Genomic DNA, 22,622 nt, shown 5'->3' with positions numbered 1-22,622 from the left:
ACATGAATCCTATCGAACATGCGTGGGATAGATTGAAAAAGGCTGTTTATGGACGACGTGACCCACCAACCACTCTGAGGAATCCACCCGGAATCGCCGTTGAGGAATGGGACAATCTGGACCGACAGTGGCTTGATGAAGTTGTGGATAGTATGCCACGACAAATATAGGCATGCATCAATGAAAGATGACGTGCTACTGAGTATTAGAGGTACCAGTGTGTACATCGATCTGGATCACCACCTCTGAAGGTCTCGCTGTTGGTGGTCCAACATGCAGTGTGTGGTTTTCATGAACAGTAAAAAGGGCATAAATGATATTTATGTTGATCTATATTCCACTTTTCTGTACAGGTTCCGGAACTCTCGGAACCGAGGTGATACAAAACTTTTTTTGATGTTTGCAAATGCTACAACTATTAAAACAAGTACATTCATTTTGAAACACCCTGTATTAAGAAAGCCGTACGTTGATTTCACAGATGGACAACTGAAGTACTAATAGAGTTCCGTGTGCTAGTAACAAGATGTCTCCAATTGAAATTTGGAAGTTCAGTATGGACATAACGAACAGATAATCTATAGCCATCAGAGCACTGGGAACAAAATGTTGCGCCAAGCTGCATTTGCACTGCCACGGCCTCACCATAATCCTTTTGATTTACGGCATACGAATAGCCAGGATGTAACCTCAACCCAGTACGCACAAGGTCCACAAGTCAACCTTGACATGCGTGATGATCCAGAGCGACCACGAACAGGCATGGGGAGAACAGAGAATGCGGAATGCAGGAAACAAAATGCCTTCTTCGAGAGTTAAACAATGCGTGATTCGACCAAACAGTGCGATGCCGGCATCAGACTGGATAACCGCATCTCGTGGTCGTGCGTTAGCGTTCTCGCTTCCCGCGCCCGGGTTCCCCGGTTCGATTCCCGGCCTGGGTTAGGGATTTTCTCTGCCTAGTGATGGCTGGGTGTTGTGTGTTGTCCTTAGGTTAGTTAGGTTTAAGTAGTTCTAAGTTCTAGGGGACTGATGACCATAGATGTTAAGTCCCATAGTGTTCAGAGTCATTTGAACCATTTGATAACCAACGATATTTCCAAAGTATCGACTGCAGATATATCTTCACTCTAGCAGAGTATAGATTATCTTTGCAATAATTTAGAAATTCACAACTCGCTTGAAAATGGATAAAACGAAAGGCGACTTTGAATGAAATTCTTTGATGGTTGTAAGATGAACATTAAAAAAGTAAGAGAAGGATAATGGAACGTAGTCGAGAAAAATCAGGTTTTTCTGAGAGATTAGGAACTGAGACAATCAAATTAATAGACCAGATTTGTAGTTGGTGCAGAAAAGTAAGTGATGGTGGCCAAAGTGGAGTGGATATAAAATGCAAACTGGAAATAGTAAGAAAAGACTTCAATGAGGAGAGAAAAATATTTACTTGGAATGTAATTTTAGGGACTCCTTTGTGAAGATATTCTAGCCTTGTAAGGAAGCGAAAAAGAGGACAGCAGACAGTTCAGACAAGAGGAGAAGAGAAATGTTTGAAATGTGATGCTGCAGAATAGTGCTGAAGATTCGATAGGTAGACGGAATAACTAATGAGGGAATATTGAATCAAACTGGGGAGAAAGAAATTGATGCCACAACGTAGCTAAAACAGGGGATCAGTTCAAGGGACATATCGTGAAGTATCATGACTTGTGAATTTGGTAGTAGAGGGAAGTGAAATGGGTGGGAGGATTGTAGGGAGAGACCAAACCTCGAATACAAATAGGGTATTCAAACAGATGTAGAGTGTAGTTATACAAAGATGCCTTGAACTGGATCATCAGACCAGTCTTCGGACAGAAGACTACAACATCAACATCGTTTTAAATGTATTATTTTACTTCTTCATAATACGTGTAGGTTAACATCTAATGAAGTTTATTTCATAAATTTAAGCGTAAACAGACGCTATGCACCTTGATTATCTGAGAAACGAAATCAACGTAACTCATAGCGCTAAAGCTACCCGTAGCAGTTGAGTCTCATTAGCTGAATTCGTATCGAGAACAAAAACCAGTGTATATTGGATAGTAAGTCTCTCCATTACAAAACTGGAATGAAAACTCTGGACTGCTACATTTTGGGGCCGTACTTTCACTGAAACTCTTCTAGTGACCAGAGTGCCCTGATAGTTTTTCTTCAATGAACCTTAAGAGTAGGTTAAGCACAGCAGAAGTGTTTCGCCATCGCTCGAATTACCACCTAGCAAAACTGACAGTTGCCCAGTGATGCTGGTGTAGTCTTTCGTAAACTGTCTCTAAGTCTACAAACTATTAAGGTTGCAATAATTACTCAATGATGAAGAGACTGCACAGGATTGAGTAGCTTGGAGAGCTACATCAAACCAGTCTTTGGACTGAAAACCACAACAACAATGTCTATTTCCCATCTCATTTCTTCTCCAGTCATTTTAGCAGAATCATTGATGTTGAAAAATAGTAGCATGTATCTGAGGCACTTTGAGGTGTAATACAGCGTTCAATAAAAGCTACTTGAGCCGCCATAGCCCTTCGTATGTATGAAAGATGGCGCCATAGCCATTTCAGAGTAAGTAGTATGACACATTTTAGTTTAAGAATTAACTATGAATTTCGTGCATGATGAGTGCCACATTTGTTAAGTGTTGACTAAAGGCAAAGTCGAAACTAATGTCTCAGTAAAGATTGACCTTCTGGAAGAAACTACACATAAATGTTTTAGATCGCCTCATGAATGCGCTTTTTTGTGGGAGACTTATTTGCCTGTCCATCTGTTGCATTTTAGCACATGCAGAGCAGGAACTGAATGCATAAATAGAATAAAAAACGAATGTAAGTATACTTGTAAATAGGGATAGCTGGATTTAAATAATCGGCGAAGGAATCACTCCAAATCTCTTCTGAAAACACGTATAATTATGTATTTTTGTCTCTGTTGTAGACCAGTGAAGGTACGTAGCATTTATGGACGAAACATGTTTGGTACAAACAAATAAGTTTATTTGCAAAAGAAGGAAATGTTATCTTTTTGATAAAACAAAAATGAAATTATCAACTATCGTGTTCACGCTAGCGAAACTGATAACCTCAACCGTGCGCATTTCTCGCTTTTCAGAAACGACTCCTCTGATCGAGAGTAGAGAACAGCCAGCAGAAGTATGCTACTCAGTATTGAGGCAGGCGCCCGCGGCAGTGGAGTTCCGTCGCTGCAGAGCGTGGTGGGCGACAAGGCGAACACGCCGGCTGCTCCACCTGGGCACGTCGCTCGCCCACACCTGTTGCAACTATCGATGGATCGCAACAACAACCATTCATCATCTACCAGAAGTCTTGATGGTGAATCTATTGCCGATAGTGAATCCATCCCGCCACTGGAGACACGGGATTCAGAAAGCGTCTCTACAACACGGACAGAATCGTGCGAAGCGGAAGAACGGAGGTAACACTTCTGCGTGCGTGCATGAGAGAGAGAGAGAGAGAGAGAGAGAGAGAGAGTGAGAGAGAGAGAGAGAGAGAGTGTGTGTGTGTGTGTGTGTGTGTGTGTGTGTGTGTGTATGTGTGTGTGTGTGTGTGTGAGTGTGTGTGTGTGTGTGTGTATGTGTATGTTTTCCTTTTTGCAATGTCTTGAGTGTCAGGCACAGTCTACTGAGTGAGGTTCTTTACTCTCTTAAGTACGTGATTTATGGTGGGTGGCGCACGGCATTTAGTTGCCAATTTGTGCCATTTTTGAGATTTTATTTCTTATAGCCTGAACAGTAAGTTAAAAAATTATTTAAACTGCTGCTTGTTGTTATGCTCTCTTATTTAAGGATCGGAAATTTTGAGAAAAATGTACACGCTGCACTTATATTTCTAGACATCTGCATGTCATAAAAACTAGGAACCTGGTTTCCTAATTAGTTCCAGTGGGAGTACAAAAACTACCACCCTCATAAACTGTGTCGCTGAGCTTAAAGAAATGTACTGTTCTTCTTACATCGCTATTTGTAGGCATTACAATACACCTTGTTCCCTCGTTTCCCCACCCATGTACACTGTGCATGAGTCCCATTTTCCGTTTCACACATGCAATCAATTCTCCTATTCGTTCTTATACGCACAATTCGCTACTCGATTCCTCAGTTTTCAGAACAAGTTTCTGTGGTGGCTTTTCAGCAGAGTCCCAAAAACACTTCCTTTCGACAGCTAGTATTTCATTTAACTCGTTAAGTTTTTCATACGAATATATATAAAGGGTGGTCCATTGATCGTGGCCGGGCCAAATATCTCACGCAATAAACGTCAAACGAAAAAACTATAAAGGACGAAACTTGTCTAGCTTGAAGGGGGAAACCAGGTGGCGCTATGTTTGGGCCGCTAGATGGCGCTTCCATAGGTCAAACGGATATCATCTGTATTTTTAAAAATAGGAACCCCCATTTTTTATGACATATTCGTGTAGTACGTAAAGAAATATGAATGTTTTAGTTGGACCACTTTTTTGCTTTGTGATAGATGGCGCTGTAATAGACACAGACATATGGCTCACAAATTTAGAGAACAGTTGGTAACAGGTAGGGTTTTTAAATTAAAGTACAGAACGCAGGTACGTTTGAACATTTTATTTCGGTTGTTACAATGTGATACATGTACCTTTGTGAACTTATCATTTCTGAGAACGCATGCTGTTACAGCGTGATTACCTGTAAATACCACATTAATGTCATAAATGCTCAAAATGATATCCGTCAATCTCAATGCATTTAGCAATACCTCTAACGACATTCCTCTCAATAGCGAGTAGTTCGCCTTCCGTAATTTTCGCACATGCATTGACAATGCGCTGACGCATGTTGTCAGGCGTTGTCGGTGGATCACGATAGCAAATATCCTTCAACTTTCCCCACAGAAAGAAATCCGGGGACGTCAGATCTGGTGAACGTGTGGGCCATAGTATGGTGATTCGACGACCAATCCAGCTGTCATGAAATATGCTATTGAATACCGCTTCAACCACACGGGACCTATGCGCCGAACATCCATCATGTTGGAAGTACATCGCCATTCTGTCATGCAGTGAAACATCTTGTAGTAACATCGGTTGAACATTACGTAGGAAATCAGCATACATTGCACCATTTAGAGTGGTATCGATAAAATGGGGGCCAATTATCCTTCCTGCCATAATGCCGCACCATCCATTAACCCGCCAAGGTCGCTGATGTTCCGCTTGTCGCAGCCATCGTGGATTTTCCTTTGCCAAATAGTGTATATTATGCCGGTTTGCGTTACCACTGTTGGTGAATGAGGCTTCGTTGCTAAATAGAATGCGTGCAAAAAATCTGTCATCGTCTCGTAATTTCTCTTGTGCCCAGTGGCAAAATTGTACATGGCGTTAAAAGTCGTCAACATGCAATTCCTGGTGCATAGAAATATTGTACGGGAGCAATCGATGTTAATGTAGCATTCTCAAAACCGACGTTTTTGATATTCCCGATTCTCGCGCGATTTGTCTGCTACTGATGTGCGGATTAGCCGCGACAGCAGCTAAAACACCTACTTGGATATCATCATTTGTTGCAGGTCGTGGTTGACGTTTCACATGTGGCTGAACACTTCCTGTTTCCTTAAATAAAGTAACTACCCGTCGAACGGTCCGAAGACTTGGATATTGTCGTCCAGGATACCGAGCAACATACATAGCACATGCCCGTTTGGCATTTAAATCACAGTAGCCATACAGTAGCCGATATCGACCTTATCCGCAATTGGTAAGCGATCCATTTTAACACGGGTAATGTATCACGAAGCAAGTACCGTCTGCACTGCCGGAATGGTACGTGATACCACGTACTTACACGTTTGTGACTATTACAGCGCCATGTGTCACAAAGCGAAAACGTGGTCCAATTAAACACTCATATTTCTTTACGTACTACACGAATATGTAATAAAAATGGGGGTTCCTATTTTAAAAAACGTAGTTGATATCCTTTTGACCTATCGCAGCGCCATCTAGTGGACCAACCATAGTGCCATCTGGTTTCCCCTTCACCTAGACGAGTTTAATTCTTTGTAATTTTTTCGTTTGATGCTTATTTCGTGAGATATTTGGCCCTGTCACAATCTATGGTCCACCCTATATATATACAGGGTGTTTCAAAAATGACCGGTATATTTGAAACGGCAATACAAACTAAACGAGCAGCGATAGAATACACCGTTTGTTGCAATATGCGCGGGACAACAGTACATTTTCAGGCAGACAAACTTTCGAAATTACAGTAGTTACAATTGTCAACAAAAGATGGCGCTGCGGTCTGGGAAACTCTATAGTACGATATTTTACACATATCCACCATGAGTAGCAATAATATGGCGTAGTCTCTGAATGAAATTACCCGAAACCTTTGACAACGTGTCTAGCGGAATGGCTTCACATGCGATGAGATGTACTGCTTCAGCTGTTCAATTGTTTCTGGATTCTGGCGGTACACCTGGTCTTTCAAGTGTCCCCACAGAAAGAAGTCACAGGGGTTCATGTCTGGCAAATAGGGAGGCCAATCCACGCAGCCTCCAGTATGTTTCGGATAGCCCAAAGCAATCACACGATAATCGAAATATTCATTCAGGAAATTAAAGACATCGGCCGTGCGATGTGGCCGGGCACCATCTTGCATAAACCACGAGGTGTTCGCAGTGTCGTCTAAGGCAGTTTGTACCGCCACAAATTCACGAAGAATGTCCAGATAGCGTGATGCAGTAATCGTTTCGGATCTGAAAAACGGGCCAATGATTCCTTTGGAAGAAATGGCGGCCCAGACCAGTACTTTTTGAGGATGCAGGGACGATGGGACTGCAACATGGGGCTTTTCGGTTCCCCATATGCGCCAGTTCTGTTTATTGACGAAGCCGTCCAGGTAAAAATAAGCTTCGTCAGTAAACCAAATGCTGCCCACATGCATATCGCCGTCATCAATCCTGTGCACTATATTGTTAGCGAATGTCTCTCGTGCAGCAATGGTAGCGGCGCTGAGGGGTTGCCGCGTTTGAATTTTGTATGGATAGAGGTGTAAACTCTGGTGCATGAGACGATACGTGGACGTTGGCGTCATTTGGACCGCAGCTGCAACACGGCGAACGGAAACCCGAAGTCGCTGTTGGATCACCTGCTGCACTAGCTGCGCGTTGCCCTCTGTGGTTGCCTTACGCGGTCGCCCTACCTTTCCAGCACGTTCATCCGTCACGTTCCCAGTCCATTGAAATTTTTCACACAGATCCTTTATTGTATCGCTCTTCGGTCCTTTGGTTACATTAAACCTCCGCTGAAAACTTCGTCTTGTTGCAACAACACTGTGTTCTAGGCGGTGGAATTCCAACACCAGAAAAATCCTCTGTTCTAAGGAATAAACAATGTTGTCCTCAGCACACTTGCTCGTTGTGAACAGCACACACTTACAGCAGAAAGACGACGTACAGAATGGCGCACCCACAGACTGCATTGTCTTCTATATCTTTTACATCACTTGCAGCGCCATCTGTTGTTGAAAATTGTAACTACTGTAATTTCGAAAGTTTGTCCGCCTGAAAATGTACTGTTGATCCAAGCATATTGCAACAAACGGTGTATTTCTCTCGCTGCTCGTTTAGTTTTTATTGCCGTTTCAAATATACCTGTCATTTTTGAAACACCCTCTATGTGTGGACTGACTGACAACAGAGCTGATTTCCCTGTGAAACAGAGTGCGTTAGTGCTCCTTGAGTGCAGTGTTGTGACCAGGCCTGGTGGAGTTTGTAAGGGGCGTCACAGAGTCAGATGTAGAGTAATCAAAAATGGTTCAAATGGCTCTGAGCACTATGGTACTTAACATCTGAAGTCATCAGTCCCCTAGAACTTAGAACTACTTAAACCGAACTAACCTGAGGACATCACACACATCCATGCCCGAGGCGGGATTCGAACCTGCGATTGTAGCGGTTGCGCGGTTCCAGACTGAAGCGCCTAGAACCGCTCGGCCACGGCGGCCGGCGTAGAGTTATCGCTGTGAATGACACGAAGAAACCGAGTACTCGCGTGACACTTCAGGACCCGACAGAAGTTTAAGAGGCCTCATTTTGGTTTCCATTTGGTCAGCTAGTCGAATCGAACTTTACCCTGGTTTGTGGAGCGTTCGGATGCAATAGTGTCCTGATGTTTGGAGTGCATGGGAACGTGAGGGCAGCCATAGTCGACGCCAAGGTCCTGGTCGAACATGTCTGACCACTATAATGGAGGATCGCCGTATTGTGCACCAAGCTCATCTTAATACCCTGCACCCTGCGCCTGCCATCCGAGAACAAGTGATGGACTACTACCCGCAGTGTTCTGTCATTCTGCACCATTGGTCGGTGCCTAGCAGCAGCGGGACTGGATAACTGCTGTCGAATATGTAGGCTGCCGCGACTGGGAAACATGGATCGCTGATGAATGGCAGTGCAGTGTATCCAGTGATCAATACAGTAGCAGGTCCACACTACCACGGATGAGCATAGTACACGAGTACGGTCGTGATCTCGGGACAGCACCAATTTTTTTTAGTGTGTCACACAGGCACATTGACGTCATGGTGTTTGGTACCGTAGGTTATCACTTCAGATAAACGCTGGTTGTGAATGAGGGATCTCTGTCTGTACAACGGTATGTCACAGAAATCTTGCTTCATCATATGTTACCTCAAATGTGTACAGTACGTCGGTGACATTTTTCAATAAGACAATGCTCGTCTGCAAATGCCACATGCGACTGTGAACTGTCTAAGTGATGCTGAGGTACTCTCATGGCCAGAAAGATGCCCAGATCTGCCCGCGATAGAATATGTATGGTAACAGCTCGAATATTGATTCTGACCCAGTGTCATTATCCGGTATATCAAGGACCACTTACAACAATTGTGGGTAATTTCCAAGAATGATTCCCTATCGAAGTCGCGGGGTCCAAACGATACATATCGAACGAATCAATCATGCGCATCTCGTGGCGGGCGTTATGATCAATTATATCTGATCGTCATTTCATCTGTTTTCCGTCGTTCCTTTCGTTCGTGTACACAACATTCCCGCCCTAATTATTTGTGACTTGATTGGGAATCCCAGACCGTTTCTGTCGATAGCGAGTGTAAAATCTAGTGTTCCTGACGTTTCTTCCGCGGATTCTCTGACATGGAAAACTCTAATTCCATGTTTATCCAGCATCGAGAGTTGTTTAACTTTTTCCCGCAAATATGGACTTCTGCCGGACGATGGAAGGAGGGACTGTGTTGACTGTGGTGCTGCAAAGTCTGTAAAACGTCGTAAGAGTAGTGTCGGTACTGAAATACCGTTTCAATTTAATTGAGGACAGTGCGGAAAACGAACCAGTATCAGGAAAAATATGTGGTTCGACTCTTCGAAGTTATCCATTCAGACGAGCGTAATACTTGTATCGTGCTTGATTCGAGACCACACGTTGCAAGCAGCAACATCAGAATCTGAATTATCTGCAGATACCGTGTGTGACTACTTCGGGTTTTGCCGAGAAGTCTGTTACGTGGTAGTGACAAATGACAGTCTGCTAACTGGTGGGGCGAAAAAAGTTGTGGACGTAGACGAATCTCATGTATCTAGACGAAAGAACCAGAGAGGACGTCTTTCAAAATGTGAAATGGATCACGTTTGGGTATTCGGTGGAATAGAGAGAGAGTTCTGGAAGTGTTTCGTTGTCAGAGTATTGTCCCGAGCCAAGGTCACTGTAGTGGGTCTCACAAACACTTCATACTGCCTGTTACTAAAGTTATTACTGCCGGGTTTCAGTCTTACAGGACTGTGGAAGCTGAAGAGTTCGACCACGAATTCGTGAACCATTCTGTAGAGTTGGTGTCTTCGGATGACCCCAGTGTCCACACCCAGAATATTGAGCGGCTCTGGAAATCTGTTAAGTCTTGCATAAAAAGAGAATGGCGTCCCAGGCAAAGGGACGAACTGTACTTGTTTCAGTACCTATACTTCCACAATTTGAGTTTGCAGGGGAAAGTCAATGCATGTGACACTCTACCGATATTCTTGCGTGATATTGGAAGAGTTTACCCTGGCTATGGTGAAAAGGAAATTGTCCCTGTAGCAGATACATCACATGGACTGTCACATGACGATAACACCAACGACGAGTAAGGTAAGTCGTCTCCTTTGAAATTACAATTTTTTTGTAACGCTTTTCTTTTGTCGTAGCTGTAGTGACCACCTTAAACATACTAATAACGCCCGCCATGAGAATCGGGCGATCGATTTACTATCGCACGTTCGATACGTATCGTTTGCACCCCGCGACTTCGATGGGCAATAATTCTTGGAAATTACCCAATTGTGGACCAGTTTGTCTCAGGAGAGGATAAGACGACTTTACGATAGCCTTCCCAACGGAATCAGTGCATGCATCCAAACCGTGGATAGTGCAACGTAGTGTTCTGAATCCCTAAAATTTTCTTTCGTTTCTTTCTTCCCGTCTGGGTGCTTCATTCTTTTTGTCAGACTTTCTACACTACTTATTATTCGCAACGAACGTTTCTGTATTCTGAAAATATGTCCCTGTAAGGTGCGTTTCCCCGTAAAATACTTCGATTACTCAACAGTGTGTAAATACTATATGTCAAAATTTAAGTGAAATGTTACTTGTGATGAACCCACTGTGCCCATCGAGTCATTCTAAATAGTGAGCACCTCAGGAGCTCAACATTTGTTTTCTGGACATGGCCTCGAAAACCCGGGCTCTCTGAGCTGGGGACTGATGAGCGCCACCATTCCCGTGTAACTGTAAGCTGTGGCCATGCTTCAGCGACCACTGTGCGACGCGGTGGAGGAGCGTTGTTTATCAGAGGGAGTGGGGATCTTGGTTCAGCCGCCCAGATCACGAGGATGGTGAAAACCTCCATAAAAAAAACTCCAGTCTCAAGGTGGACTACGCACCGAGAAGATGCATGGTTGTTGAGACAAATGGACATTAGCGGGCGACCTCTGTGGAGCATGCCGCATTTCAGTTGCATAAAGCTTACTCAGGCCAGTGGACATTCATCTGGGCGGACAGTTACTTCGCTAACTGCTCGTGGGTCTTTCATGAAACCTAATCACTATTTTCTACTCTAAATGCTTTGGGCGGTCCATTGGGCAGTATTCCTAAGAACTCTCATGTTTCTAGTCCCCATGAGACGTCTTCGAATGAAAGAGAAAGCAGCAATAGTAACGGACCACATATACATATACAATGAGGTATTTTTTGTTGGTAAACGTATAGGATGTCTTCTTTGAATAATTATGTCCTCCGACCATGTCTTCAGAATTGGCTTTTCCGTTGGGGGGGGGGGGGGAGGGGGGGGAGATCTATGACTCCTTACAGCGGCTCCAACGCCGTGGCAAGGATGTGATAGTTTGCTGGGTACCTGGCCACGTTGTGATATAGGTTAACGACATGGCTGATGAAGCTGCCAAGGAAGCAATTGGGATCGTGTTGTCCATCAATGTCCCATCCCATTGCACGCCATTATCTCATTTTCTGACAGATGCGTCCGCGGGAGACTGAATGGTTGCAGGTGTCAGACAACAAACTGCAGTCACTCAAACCGACCACAAAAGCATGGCGGACTTCACGTCAGCCTCGTCGCTGGGAGGAGGTTTTGCTTACCAGACTGCGCATCGGGCATAGACCTTTCACACATGGCTTCCTCCTCCGAGAGGGAGGATCCACCTTTCTGTGCAGTTTGTGGCGTGCCGTTTTCAGTTCAGCATATTGTGGCTACGTGTGTCTTGTATACTGGTTTTAGGGCAGCCCTTGGTCTCGCTGGAGATCTGCCCACCGTCCTCGCAGATACCGATACCAGTGTTAACAGAGTGGTGAAATTCTGTCAATTATCAGGCCTCATCCCTAAATTGGTGGAGAAGGGCGGAAGACTCTAGTATGTTATAAACTGCTCTGCTTGTGGGGACAATCTTTGTCCCCACCCATGAGATTTCATGTTGATTCTTCGTCAGGGCGCTGATGACCGTGATGTCGAGCGCCCCCTCAACCCAACTTATGATCATCATCATCATCACCGTGGTGGGGAGGGGAGGGGGAGTGGTGTAAATATTTTCCCCAGAGGTTCATGTGATTTTAAAGGCAGCAGAGCAGATGAAACGTCTTCATGGTAAACAGTTTCTCATCTGCCTCGATTCCCTTACTCCACTACAATCATTGCGGTACATATATCCAGCAGAGAAAATGTTCCAGCTAATACGTGACTCAATGTGCCTGCTTCAACAGTAGGGGAGGCAGGATTCATTTGGCTGGATACCGGGGACTACGGAATTTTGGGCAATGAAATAACAGACTGAGCTGCAAAGGACACCTGTAGATAATAAGACTTTCCCCTGCAGGCTGTCATTTCACTATTGTGTCGAAGGTCCATCCAGTTCTGGGAGGAGGAGTAGCCATCAGTTATGGACAATAACCTGTGATAGGTAAAGTCAAATATCCAGCAGTGGCGCCCTTCGTGCTGTATACTCCAGCAGAACCAACTGACCCTGACCCGTCTCTGCACTGGCATTGTCCACTAACTCATTGGACTTCCTCCTCTAGCAAGCGTGTTCTGTTTGAAGTAAGGGCAGAAGCAAATTTTTGTCGAGATCTGACCTCCATTTTAGCTGATGACGAGACGACTCTGGTAACGCTTTTAAAAAAATTCTGATATGTTTTAGGCTGGATACTTTACATTGTTGCAGGTTGGCTGGCTGAACCATTTGCATCCCAGGAAGCAGCCAGCTGCAGCGCTCTGCTGTATTATTTTAATGCTTTGCACTGCTTTTTCCGTTTTTACTGTAAGCTTTATATCTGACAATGCGATTTTCGTTGTTGTTGTGTGTGTGTGTGTGTGTGTGTGTGTGTTTGTTTTCCAATTTTACAATCTAATAGTACACTACTGGCCATTAAAATTGCTACACCACGAAGATGATGTGCTACAGACGTGAAATTTAACCGACAGGAAGAAGATGCTGTGATATGCAAATGATTAGCTTTTCAGAGCATTCACACAAGATTGGCGCCGGTGGCGACACCTACAACTTGCTGACATGAGGAAAGTTTCCAACTGATTTGTCATACACAAACAGCAGTTGATCGGTGTTGCCTGGTGAAACGTTGTTGTGATGCCTCGTGTAAGGAGGAGAAATGCATATTACCGCGCTTCCGACTTTGATAAAGGTCGGATTGTAGCTTATCGCGATTGCGGTTTATCGTATCGCGACATTGCTGCTCGCGCTGGTCGAGATCCAATGACTGTTGTCAGAATATGGGATCGGTGGGTACAGGAGGGTAATACGGAACGCCGTCCTGGATCCCAACGGCCTCGTATCACTAGCAGTCTAGATGATATCTTATCCGCATGGCTGTAACGGATCGTGCAGCCACGTCTCGATCCCTCAGCCAGCAGATGGAGACGTTTGAAAGACAACAACCATCTGCACGAACAGTTCGACTACATTTGCAGCAGCATGGACTATCAGCTCGGAGACTATGGCTGCGGTTACCCTTGACGCTGCATCATAGACAGGAGCGCCTGCGATGGTGTACTGAACGACTAACCCGGGTACACGAATGGCAAAACGTCATTTTTTCGGATGACTCTAGTTTCTGTTCACAGCATGATGGTCGCATCCGTGTTTCGCGACATCGTGGTGAACGCACATTCGAAGCGTGTATTCGTCATCGCCATACTAGCGTATCACCCGGCGTGATGGTATGGGGTGCCATTAGTTACACGTCTCGGTCACCTCTTGTTCGCATTGATGGCACTTTCAACAGTGGACGTTATATTTCAGATGTGCTACGACCCGTGGCTCCAGCCTTCATTCGATACCTACGAAACCCTACATTTCAGCAGGATAATGCACCACCGCGTGTTGCAGGTCCTGTACGGGCCTTTCTGGATACAGATAATGTTCGACTGCTGCCCTGGCCAGCACATTGTCCAGACCTCTCAGCAATTGAAAACATCTGGTCAATGGTGGCCGAGCAACTGACTCGTCACAATAGGCCAGTCACTACTCTTGATGAACTGTGGTATCGTGTTGAAGCTACATGGGCAGCTGTACCTGTACACGCCATTCAAACTTTGTTTGATTCAATGCCCAGGCGTATCAAAGCCGTTATTACGGCTAGAGGTGGTTGTTCTGGGTACTGATTTCTCAGGATCTATGCACCCAAATTGTGTAAAAATGTAATCACATGTCAACTCTAGTATAATATATTTGTCCAATGAATACCCGTTTATCATCTCCATTTATTCTTGGTGTAGCAATTTTAATGGCCAGTAGTGTAGTAGGAAAGGAAAACTGTCACCGAAATCAGTTTCTGTAGGCTCCCACTAACTACTGACATGCCATTTCAAGGCTTGATAACCGGAGCGGAAATTACTCTGTTATCAATTAGACATTTCAAAGCAATTTTGTCCTAAGTCTCACCATGTTTGTCAACTTAGTCGACTATTCCTTCCCCATATTACAGAGCCTACAAGCGATCTTATTTTTCCATTGATGATCATCCAATATGAACCAAATACACTAGCCACACGAACAATTACTTGGCTCACAAAAGACCGCTGCCGCGCAGGCACTGCAGTGACGTGAGAACAATGGTGGGATGCCACCTAATATCGTGTCAGGCATCCGGCGTAGTTCAGCAACTCTACTTGGCAAGCCCTCAACAAGTCTTTGAAACAGCGCTGCATTAATTTTAAGCCATGCTGCCTCTACAACCGTACATAATTGCGAAACCGTTACCGATGTACTGACTCTAGCTTATGTTCCGTAGATGTTGGATGGGATTCACGTTATCACTACCATCATTATCATATTAGTTTCTGTGGAATATTTGTCGTCCTACAGATCTTACTATCTGCACCTACATCAGCATGGCTGCTCTGCAAATCACACTTAAGTGCCTAGCAGAGGGTTCATCGAACCACCTTCACAATAATTCTTTATTACTCCACTCTCGAACAGCGAGCGGGAAAATTGAACACCTTTATCTTTCCGTTCGAGCTCTGACATGCATTGTTTTATTATGAAAATCGTTTCTCTCTATGTAGGTTGGCGTTAACAAAATATTTTCAGATTCAGAGGAGAAAGTTGATTATCAAAACTTCGTGAGACGATCCTAACGCAACGAGAAACGTCTTTGTTTTAAAGATGTCCACTCCAACTCATGTACATGTGACTCCCCCCCCCCCCCCCCCCATTTTTCGATAATACAAACGGTGCTACCCATCTCTGACTTTCTCGATGTACTCTGTTAATGCTGTATGGTAAGGATCCCACACCACCCAGGACGGACAAGCGTAGTGTAGGTACTTTCTTTAGTAGATCTGTTACATCTTCTAAATGTTCTGCAAATTAAATGCAGTCGTTGGTTCGCCTTTCGCACATCATTTTTATGTGTTCTTATCAATTTAAGTTGTTGGTAACTGTAACTACTAGCTATTTAGTTGCATTTTTGGCCTTTATATTCGATTGATTTTTCGTGTAACCGAGGTTTAACGGATTCCTTTTAGCACTCATGTGGATATTCTCACACTTTTCATTACTTATGTTCAACTGACAATTTTGCACCATACCGATATCTTGTCTAAATCATTTCGCAATTTGTTTTCATCTTCTGACGGTTTTACTAGACGATACACGGCAGCATTATCTGCTAACAACCTAACACGGCTGCTGACATTGTCTGCTATATGGTTTACATAGATAACTAACAGCAGAGGGCCTGTATCACTACCTTGGGGAATGCCACAAATCACTTACGTATTACTCGATGGCCTATCGTCAATTACTAACAACTATGCCCTTTCTGACAAGCAGCCACGTATTCTGTGACATGACTGAGACGATATTCCATAGGCGATCGATTTCACTACAAGCCGCTTGTGTGATACCGTGACAAGAGCCTTTCGGAAATGTAGAAATACGGAATCAGTTTGAAGTCTCATATCGATGTCCCTCAACATTCGTCTGAGTAAAGAGCTAGTTGTGTTTCACAAGAACGATGTTTTCTAAATCCATGCTGATTGTGTGTCAATAGATCGTTCTCTTCGAGATAGTTCATAATGTCGAACATGATATATGTTCCAAAATTGTGTTGCATGTCGGCGTTAATGATATGGGCCTGTAATTTAGTGGATTGCTTCTACTATTTTTCTTGAACCGATCTTTCCCCGAGCGAACGGTTGTATGTGGCTGTTAAGTATGGAGCTATTGTATAAGCGTACTCTAAAAGGAACCTGACTGGTATAAAGTCTGAACTGGAAGACTTGGTTTTGTTCAAATAGTTCAAATGGCTCTGAGCACTATGGGACTTAAATACTGTGGCCATCAGTCCCCTAGAACGTAGAACTACTTAAACCTAACTACCTTACGGACATCACACACATCCATGCCAGAGGCAGGATTCGAACCTACGACCGTAGCGGTCGCGCGGTTGCAGAATGAAGCACTTATAACTGCTCGGCCACAGCGGCCGGCTTGGTTTTGTTAACTGATTTAAGTTGCCTCACTATTCGGAGGATATCTATTTCTACTTTTGTCATTTTGGCAGCTGTTCTTGATTCGAATACTGGAATATTTACTTCGTCTTCTTTGGTGAATGAATTTCGGAAGGCTGTGTTCAGTAATTCTGCTTCAGCAGCACTATCTTTGATAGTATTTCAATTGCTACCACAGACAGAAGGCACTGAGTGCGTCCTGCCACTAGCATACTTCACATTCTACTCTTCAGATTTTCTGGCAGGTCTCGAGGCAAAGTTTTGTTGTGCAAACTATTATAAGCATCACACATTGAAGTCCGCACTAAATTTCGAGTTTCTGTAAGAGCCAGTATTCGAGATTTTGATTTCATTTAAATTTTGCATACTGTTTTCGGTGTCTTTGCAACATTGTTCTGACCTGTTTTGTCCGACGTTTGTAAATTTATTTGGTATAAATTTCTGTTTCTGTCGATACTATTAGATCTACAACTTTGCTTCCGCCGTTTTGCAAGAGACGGCAGTAACGGCAAGTGGGGTCCAGATGATTGGTCACAGGTGTAATACAGTAAGCTTAGGCATCTGTAAACATAATGCCATAGAAATCTTAGTCGATTTGTGATTGCATCATAAGGTTATTCTCGATTAAGTACGTCAACTTACGTATCCATGTCTCGCCATTTGGGGAAGTTTTAATTGAACTATTAGTGGAAGAACGTGCAGAGAATGTTTTCAACGCTTTAAGAATGGTGATTTTCATGTCAAAGACCGGCATGGCGGGGGAAGACAGAACGTTTTCGTAGCTACTGTAACAGACGAAGACAGTCATAGGAAATCATTATCGGAAGCAATTGATGCGTTCGAGCCCAGCACTGAAACACAAACGGCCACAATACAGCGATGGACACGTAAAGGTAATTTTTCAGCAGGTCAGTGCTCGACATCATGTCGCAAAACCCGTCAAAATGTACATGGAAACGTTGAAATGAGAAGTCCTATCCCTTCCGCCGTATTCTACATACGTTGCTCTCTGTGAATACCACCTGTTTCGATCATTGGGATACAGTCTGGCTGACCAACACTTCTGATCATATGAACAAGTGCAAAATTGAATCGATTCAGGGATCCCCACAAAAGACGCCCAGTTCTTCCGCCACGGGATTAGTATGCTATCCAGAAGATGGGAGAATGTGGTGGCCAGCGATGGGCAATATTGTGAATCATAATTTTTTTTGTAAGTTTCAAACAATAAAGCACCGAACTTCGAGAAGAAACGGGGGAAGCAAAGTTGTAGATCTAGTATTCGTTTGAATTCGAGCCACTGCACTTACACTGTCAATTGGGAAGGTGTAGAGACTGTCTCTCAGGAAGGTGTCAAGTAAATATTCATTTGCTTCTTTGAATAGGTATATTTGTCATTTATTTTTGCAGGATTTGAGAGTTACCGTACTCAGTCTCGCTACGACAACCCTGTGTTCACTAATCCCTGTATCTGTTTTGATGCACGATATTAGCTCAGGATTATTTGTTGCTAAAAGGTAAATTGTGGTATCACAGCGATTTACTATTCGTGTTGGGATGCAGTTCTCCTTGCTACTCTATCCTGTGCAAGCTTCTTCATCTCCCAGTACCTACTGCAGCCTACATCCCTCTGAATCTGCTTGGTGTATTCATCTCTTGGTCTCCCTCTACGATTTTTACCCTCCACGGTGCCCTCCAATACTAAATTGCTGATCCCTCGATGTCTCAGAACATGTCGTACCAACTGATCCCTTCTTCTTGTCAAGTTGTGCCACAAGCTCCTCTTCTCCCCAATTCTATTAAATACCTCATCATTAGTTATGTGATCTACCCATCTAATCTTCAGCATTCTTCTGTAGCACCACATTTCGAAAGCTTCTATTCTCTTCTTGTCCAAACTATTTATTGTCCATGTTTCACTTCCATACATGGCTACACTCCATACAAATACTTTCATAAATGACTTCCTGACACTTAAATCTATACTCGATGTTAAAAAATTTCTCTTCTTCAGAAACGCTTTCCTTGCCATTGCCAGTCTACATTGTACATCCCCTCTACTTCGACCATCATCAGTTATTTTGCTAACCAAATAGAAAATCTCCTTTAGTGCTTTAAGTATCTCATTTCTTAATCTAATTCCCTCAGTATCACCCGACTTAATTCTACTACATTCCATTATCCTCTTTTTGCTTTTGTTGATGTTCATCTTATATCCTCCTTTCAAGACACTGTCCATTCCGTTCAACTGCTAATCCAAACCCCTTGCTGCCTCTTACAGAATTACAATGTCATCGACGAACCTCAAAGTTTTTATTTCTTCTCCATGGATTTTAATACCTACTCCGAACTTTTCTTTTGTTTCCTTTATTGCTTGCTCAATATAGAGATTGAATAGCATGTGGGATAGGCTACAACCCTGTCTCACTCCATTCGCAACCACTGCTTCCCTTTCGTACCGCTCGACTCTTATAACTGCCATCTGGTTTCTGTACAAACTTTAAATAGCGTTTCGCTCCATGTATTTTACCCCTGCCACCTTCAGAATTTGAAAGAGAGTATTCCAATCAACATTGTCAAAAGCTTTCTCCAAGTCTACAAATGCTAGAAATGTAGGTCTGCCTTTCCTTAATCTTTCTTCTAAGATAAGTCGTAGGGTCAGTATTGCCTCACGTGTTCCAACATTTCTACGGAAACTGATTTTCCCCGAGGTCGGCTTCTTCCAGAATTTCCATTAGTCTGTACAGAATTCGCATTAGTATTTTGCAGCCGTGACTTATTAAACTAATAGTTCGGTAATTTTCACATCTGTCAACGCCTGCTTTCTTTGGGATTGGAATTATTATATTCTTCTTGAAGTCTGTGAACATTTCTCCTGTCTTATACATTTTGCTCACCAGATGGTAGATTTTTGTCATGACTGGCTCTCCCAAGGATATCAGTAGTTCTAATGGAATGTTGTCTTCTCCCCGGCGCCTTGTTTCGACTTAGATCTTTCAGTGCTCTATCAAATTCTTCACGCAGTTTCATATATAACATTTCATTTATCTGCATCCTCTTCCATTTCCATAATATTGTCCTCAAGTACATCGCTCTTGTATAGACCCTCTATATACTCCTACCTTTCTGCTTTCCCTTGTTTGCTTAGAACTGGGTTCCCATCTGAGCTCTTGATGTTCATACAAGTGGTTCTCTTTTCTCCAAAGGTCTCCAATTTTCCTGTAGGCTGTATCTATCTTATCCCTAGTGAGATGAGCCTCTACATCCTTACATTTGTTCTCTAGCCATCCCTGCGTAGCTATTTTGCACTTCCTGTCGATCTCATTTTTGAGACGTTTGTATTCCGTTTGGCCTGCTTTATTTACTCCATTTTTATATTTTCTCCTTTCATCAATTAAATTCAATACTTCTTCTGTTACCCAAGGATTTCTACTAGCCCTCGTCTTTTTACCTACTTGATCCTCTGCTGCCTTCACCACTTCATCCCTCAAAGCTATCCATTCTTCTTCTACTGTATTTCTTTCCCCCTTCCTGTCAATTGTTCCCTTATGCTCTCCCTGAAACTCTGTACAACCTCTGGTTCTTTCAGTTTATCCAGGTCCCATCTCCTTAATAGCCACCTTTTTGCAGTGTCTTCAGTTTTAATGTCCAGTTCATAACCAATAAATTGTGGTCAGAGTCCACATCTGCCCCTGGAAATGTCTTACAATTTAAAACCTGGTTCCTAAATCTCTGTCTTACCATTATATAACCTACTTGAAACCTGTCAATGTCTCCAGGCTTCTTCCATGTATACAACCTCCTTTTATGATTATTGAACCAAGTGTTAGCTATGATTAAGTTATGCTCTGTGCAAAATTCTACTAGGCGGCTTCCTATTTCATTTCTTAGCCCCAATCCATATTAACCTACTACGTTTCCTTTTCTCCCTTTTCCTACTACCGAATTCCAGTCACCCATGACTATTAAATTTTCATCTGCATTCACTATCTGAATAATTTCTTTTATTTCATCATATATTTCTTCAATTTCTTCGTCATCTGCAGAGCTAGTTGGCATATAGGCATGTACTACTGTTGTGCGCGTGGGCTTTGAGTCTATCTTGGCCACAATAATGCGTTCACTATGTTTTTGTAGTAGCTTACCCACATTCCTATTTTTTATTCATTATTAAAATGACTCCTGCATTACCCCTATTTCGTTTTGTATTTATAACCCTTTATTCATCTGACCAAAAGTCTTGTTCCTCCTGCCACCGAACTTCACTAATTCCCACTATATCTAACTTTAACCTATCCATTTCCCTTTTTAAATTTTCTAACCTACCTGCCCGATTAAGGGATCTGACATTCCACGCTCCGATCCGTAGAACGCCAGTTTTCTTTCTCCTGATAACGACGTCCTCTTGAGTAGTCCCCGCCCGGAGATCCGAATGGGGGACTATTTTACCTCCAGAATATTTTACCCAAGAGGACACCACCATCATTTATCCATACAGTAAAGCAGCATGCCCTCGGAAAAAATTACGGCCGTAGTTTCCTGTTGCTTTCAGCAACTACTAGCTATTTAGTTGCATTTTCCGCATTTATATTTGATTGATTTTTATTGTAACCGAGTTTTAACGGATTCCTTTTAGCACTCATGTGAATATTCTCACACTTTTCATTACTTATGGTCAACTGCCAATTTTTGCGCCATACCTATATCTTGTCTAAATCATTTTGCAATTTGTTTTCATCCTCTGACGGTTTTACTAGACTAGTCTCCGCACTATCTTTTGCTTGGGTAGCTCAGTCAGTAAAGCACTTGCCCGCGAAAGGCAAAGGTCCCGAGTTCGAGTCTCGGTCCGGCACATAGTTTTAATCTGCCAGGAAGTTTCATGTAGAGAGTAAATTAAAGTCACGACCAACTGTAACCGTTTGAGTCTGGTACGTGTTTGAATTTAGACTCAAGTTTTCTTTGAACCTTTCAGCAATTGGATCATTTGAATTGGGAGGTCAGTAAAAGGATCGAATTATTATTTTATTCTGGTAGCCAAGAGTGACCTCTACCCATACTAACTCACAACTCACTACCTGCTACAATTTAGCTACAAGGTAAACTGTGTTAGCCGAATGTTTGTCCGTCACATCCTATATTTCCCGGTACTGTATTGGTGGTGACGAATGATGAAACTGCGGCAGGTACGGACTGAGGCCCCGGAAGCCGCAGCGATCCTCCGCGTCTTGCGGGGACTCCGGGCCTGCGGGCGAGAAGCCCCGGCGCCGCCCCGCGCCGCCCAGCCGGTACCGGCGGCGGGCGGCGAACGCGAGGGAGCGGTCGCGCACCCGCGGCCTGGGGGCGGCGTTCGAGGCGCTGCGGCGCGCGCTGCCGCCCCCCGCGCCGCCCTCGGCGGCACCGCCCACCAAGGTGGCCGTGCTGCGGCGCGCCCTCCGCTACATCGCCGCCCTCTCCGCCGCGCTGCACGCCGCCCCCGGCCCGCCTCCACCGCCGCCGCCGCCGCCGCCGCCGCCCACGCCGCTGCAGGCGTCGGGCTGTCAGCAAGGCGCGTCACCTCCCACGTGTCTGCGGCCGACGGCGCACGCGTCGGACTGCAACCAGCCGCCTTTGTCACTGCCGTCGTTCCTGCACGGATTCTGAACACTGACATGCGTGCTACGAGTTGTTATACTACGACGCGCGGGTATAAGATAACTGGGCTATCGCTGTAAAACATTTTATTTCAAAACGTACCTGTATATTTAATATGCCCTCAATATACTCCACTCCATTCATGTAAACAGTGCTGGAAACACTCCTCTGTGAGCTACTTGATGAAGCGCGTCACTTTCTCCTTCCCTTCTTCAGCTGACTGAAATCTGGTTCTTTGTCATGCAAATTTGACCTAGGGAACAGATAAAAATCACGTTGTGCTTGGTGAGGTGATAACGTGGGTGGTCCAACATTGCGGTGCCGTACTTCGCTAGAAGCCTTTTAATAGACAATGAGGTATGAGCCAGTGCGTTGTCGTGTTGTGCAGAACCCGTGACTT

At 44.0% G+C, this 22,622-nt stretch overlaps 1 protein-coding gene across 1 annotated transcript in view; it reads left to right on the top strand.

Annotated features, from left to right (window-relative positions):
- The window catches only part of LOC126273421 (basic helix-loop-helix transcription factor scleraxis-like), a 94,379-nt gene extending 72,148 nt beyond the window's left edge, over nt 1-22,231 (top strand). Inside the window, exons 2-3 of the mRNA XM_049976973.1 lie at nt 3,151-3,474; nt 21,775-22,231. Of these exons, the coding sequence (XP_049832930.1) occupies nt 3,194-3,474; nt 21,775-22,231 (738 nt within the window). The 5' untranslated portion in view covers nt 3,151-3,193. The remainder of the gene's footprint in view (nt 1-3,150; nt 3,475-21,774) is intronic.
- Nucleotides 22,232-22,622: the final 391 nt, after the last annotated feature.

This window comes from Schistocerca gregaria, chromosome 5, assembly GCF_023897955.1.
Source record: "Schistocerca gregaria isolate iqSchGreg1 chromosome 5, iqSchGreg1.2, whole genome shotgun sequence".
Lineage (NCBI taxonomy): Eukaryota > Metazoa > Arthropoda > Insecta > Orthoptera > Acrididae > Schistocerca > Schistocerca gregaria.
The sequence above is the reverse complement of the archived record's forward strand: the minus strand, read 5'-3'. Positions and strand labels throughout refer to the sequence as shown.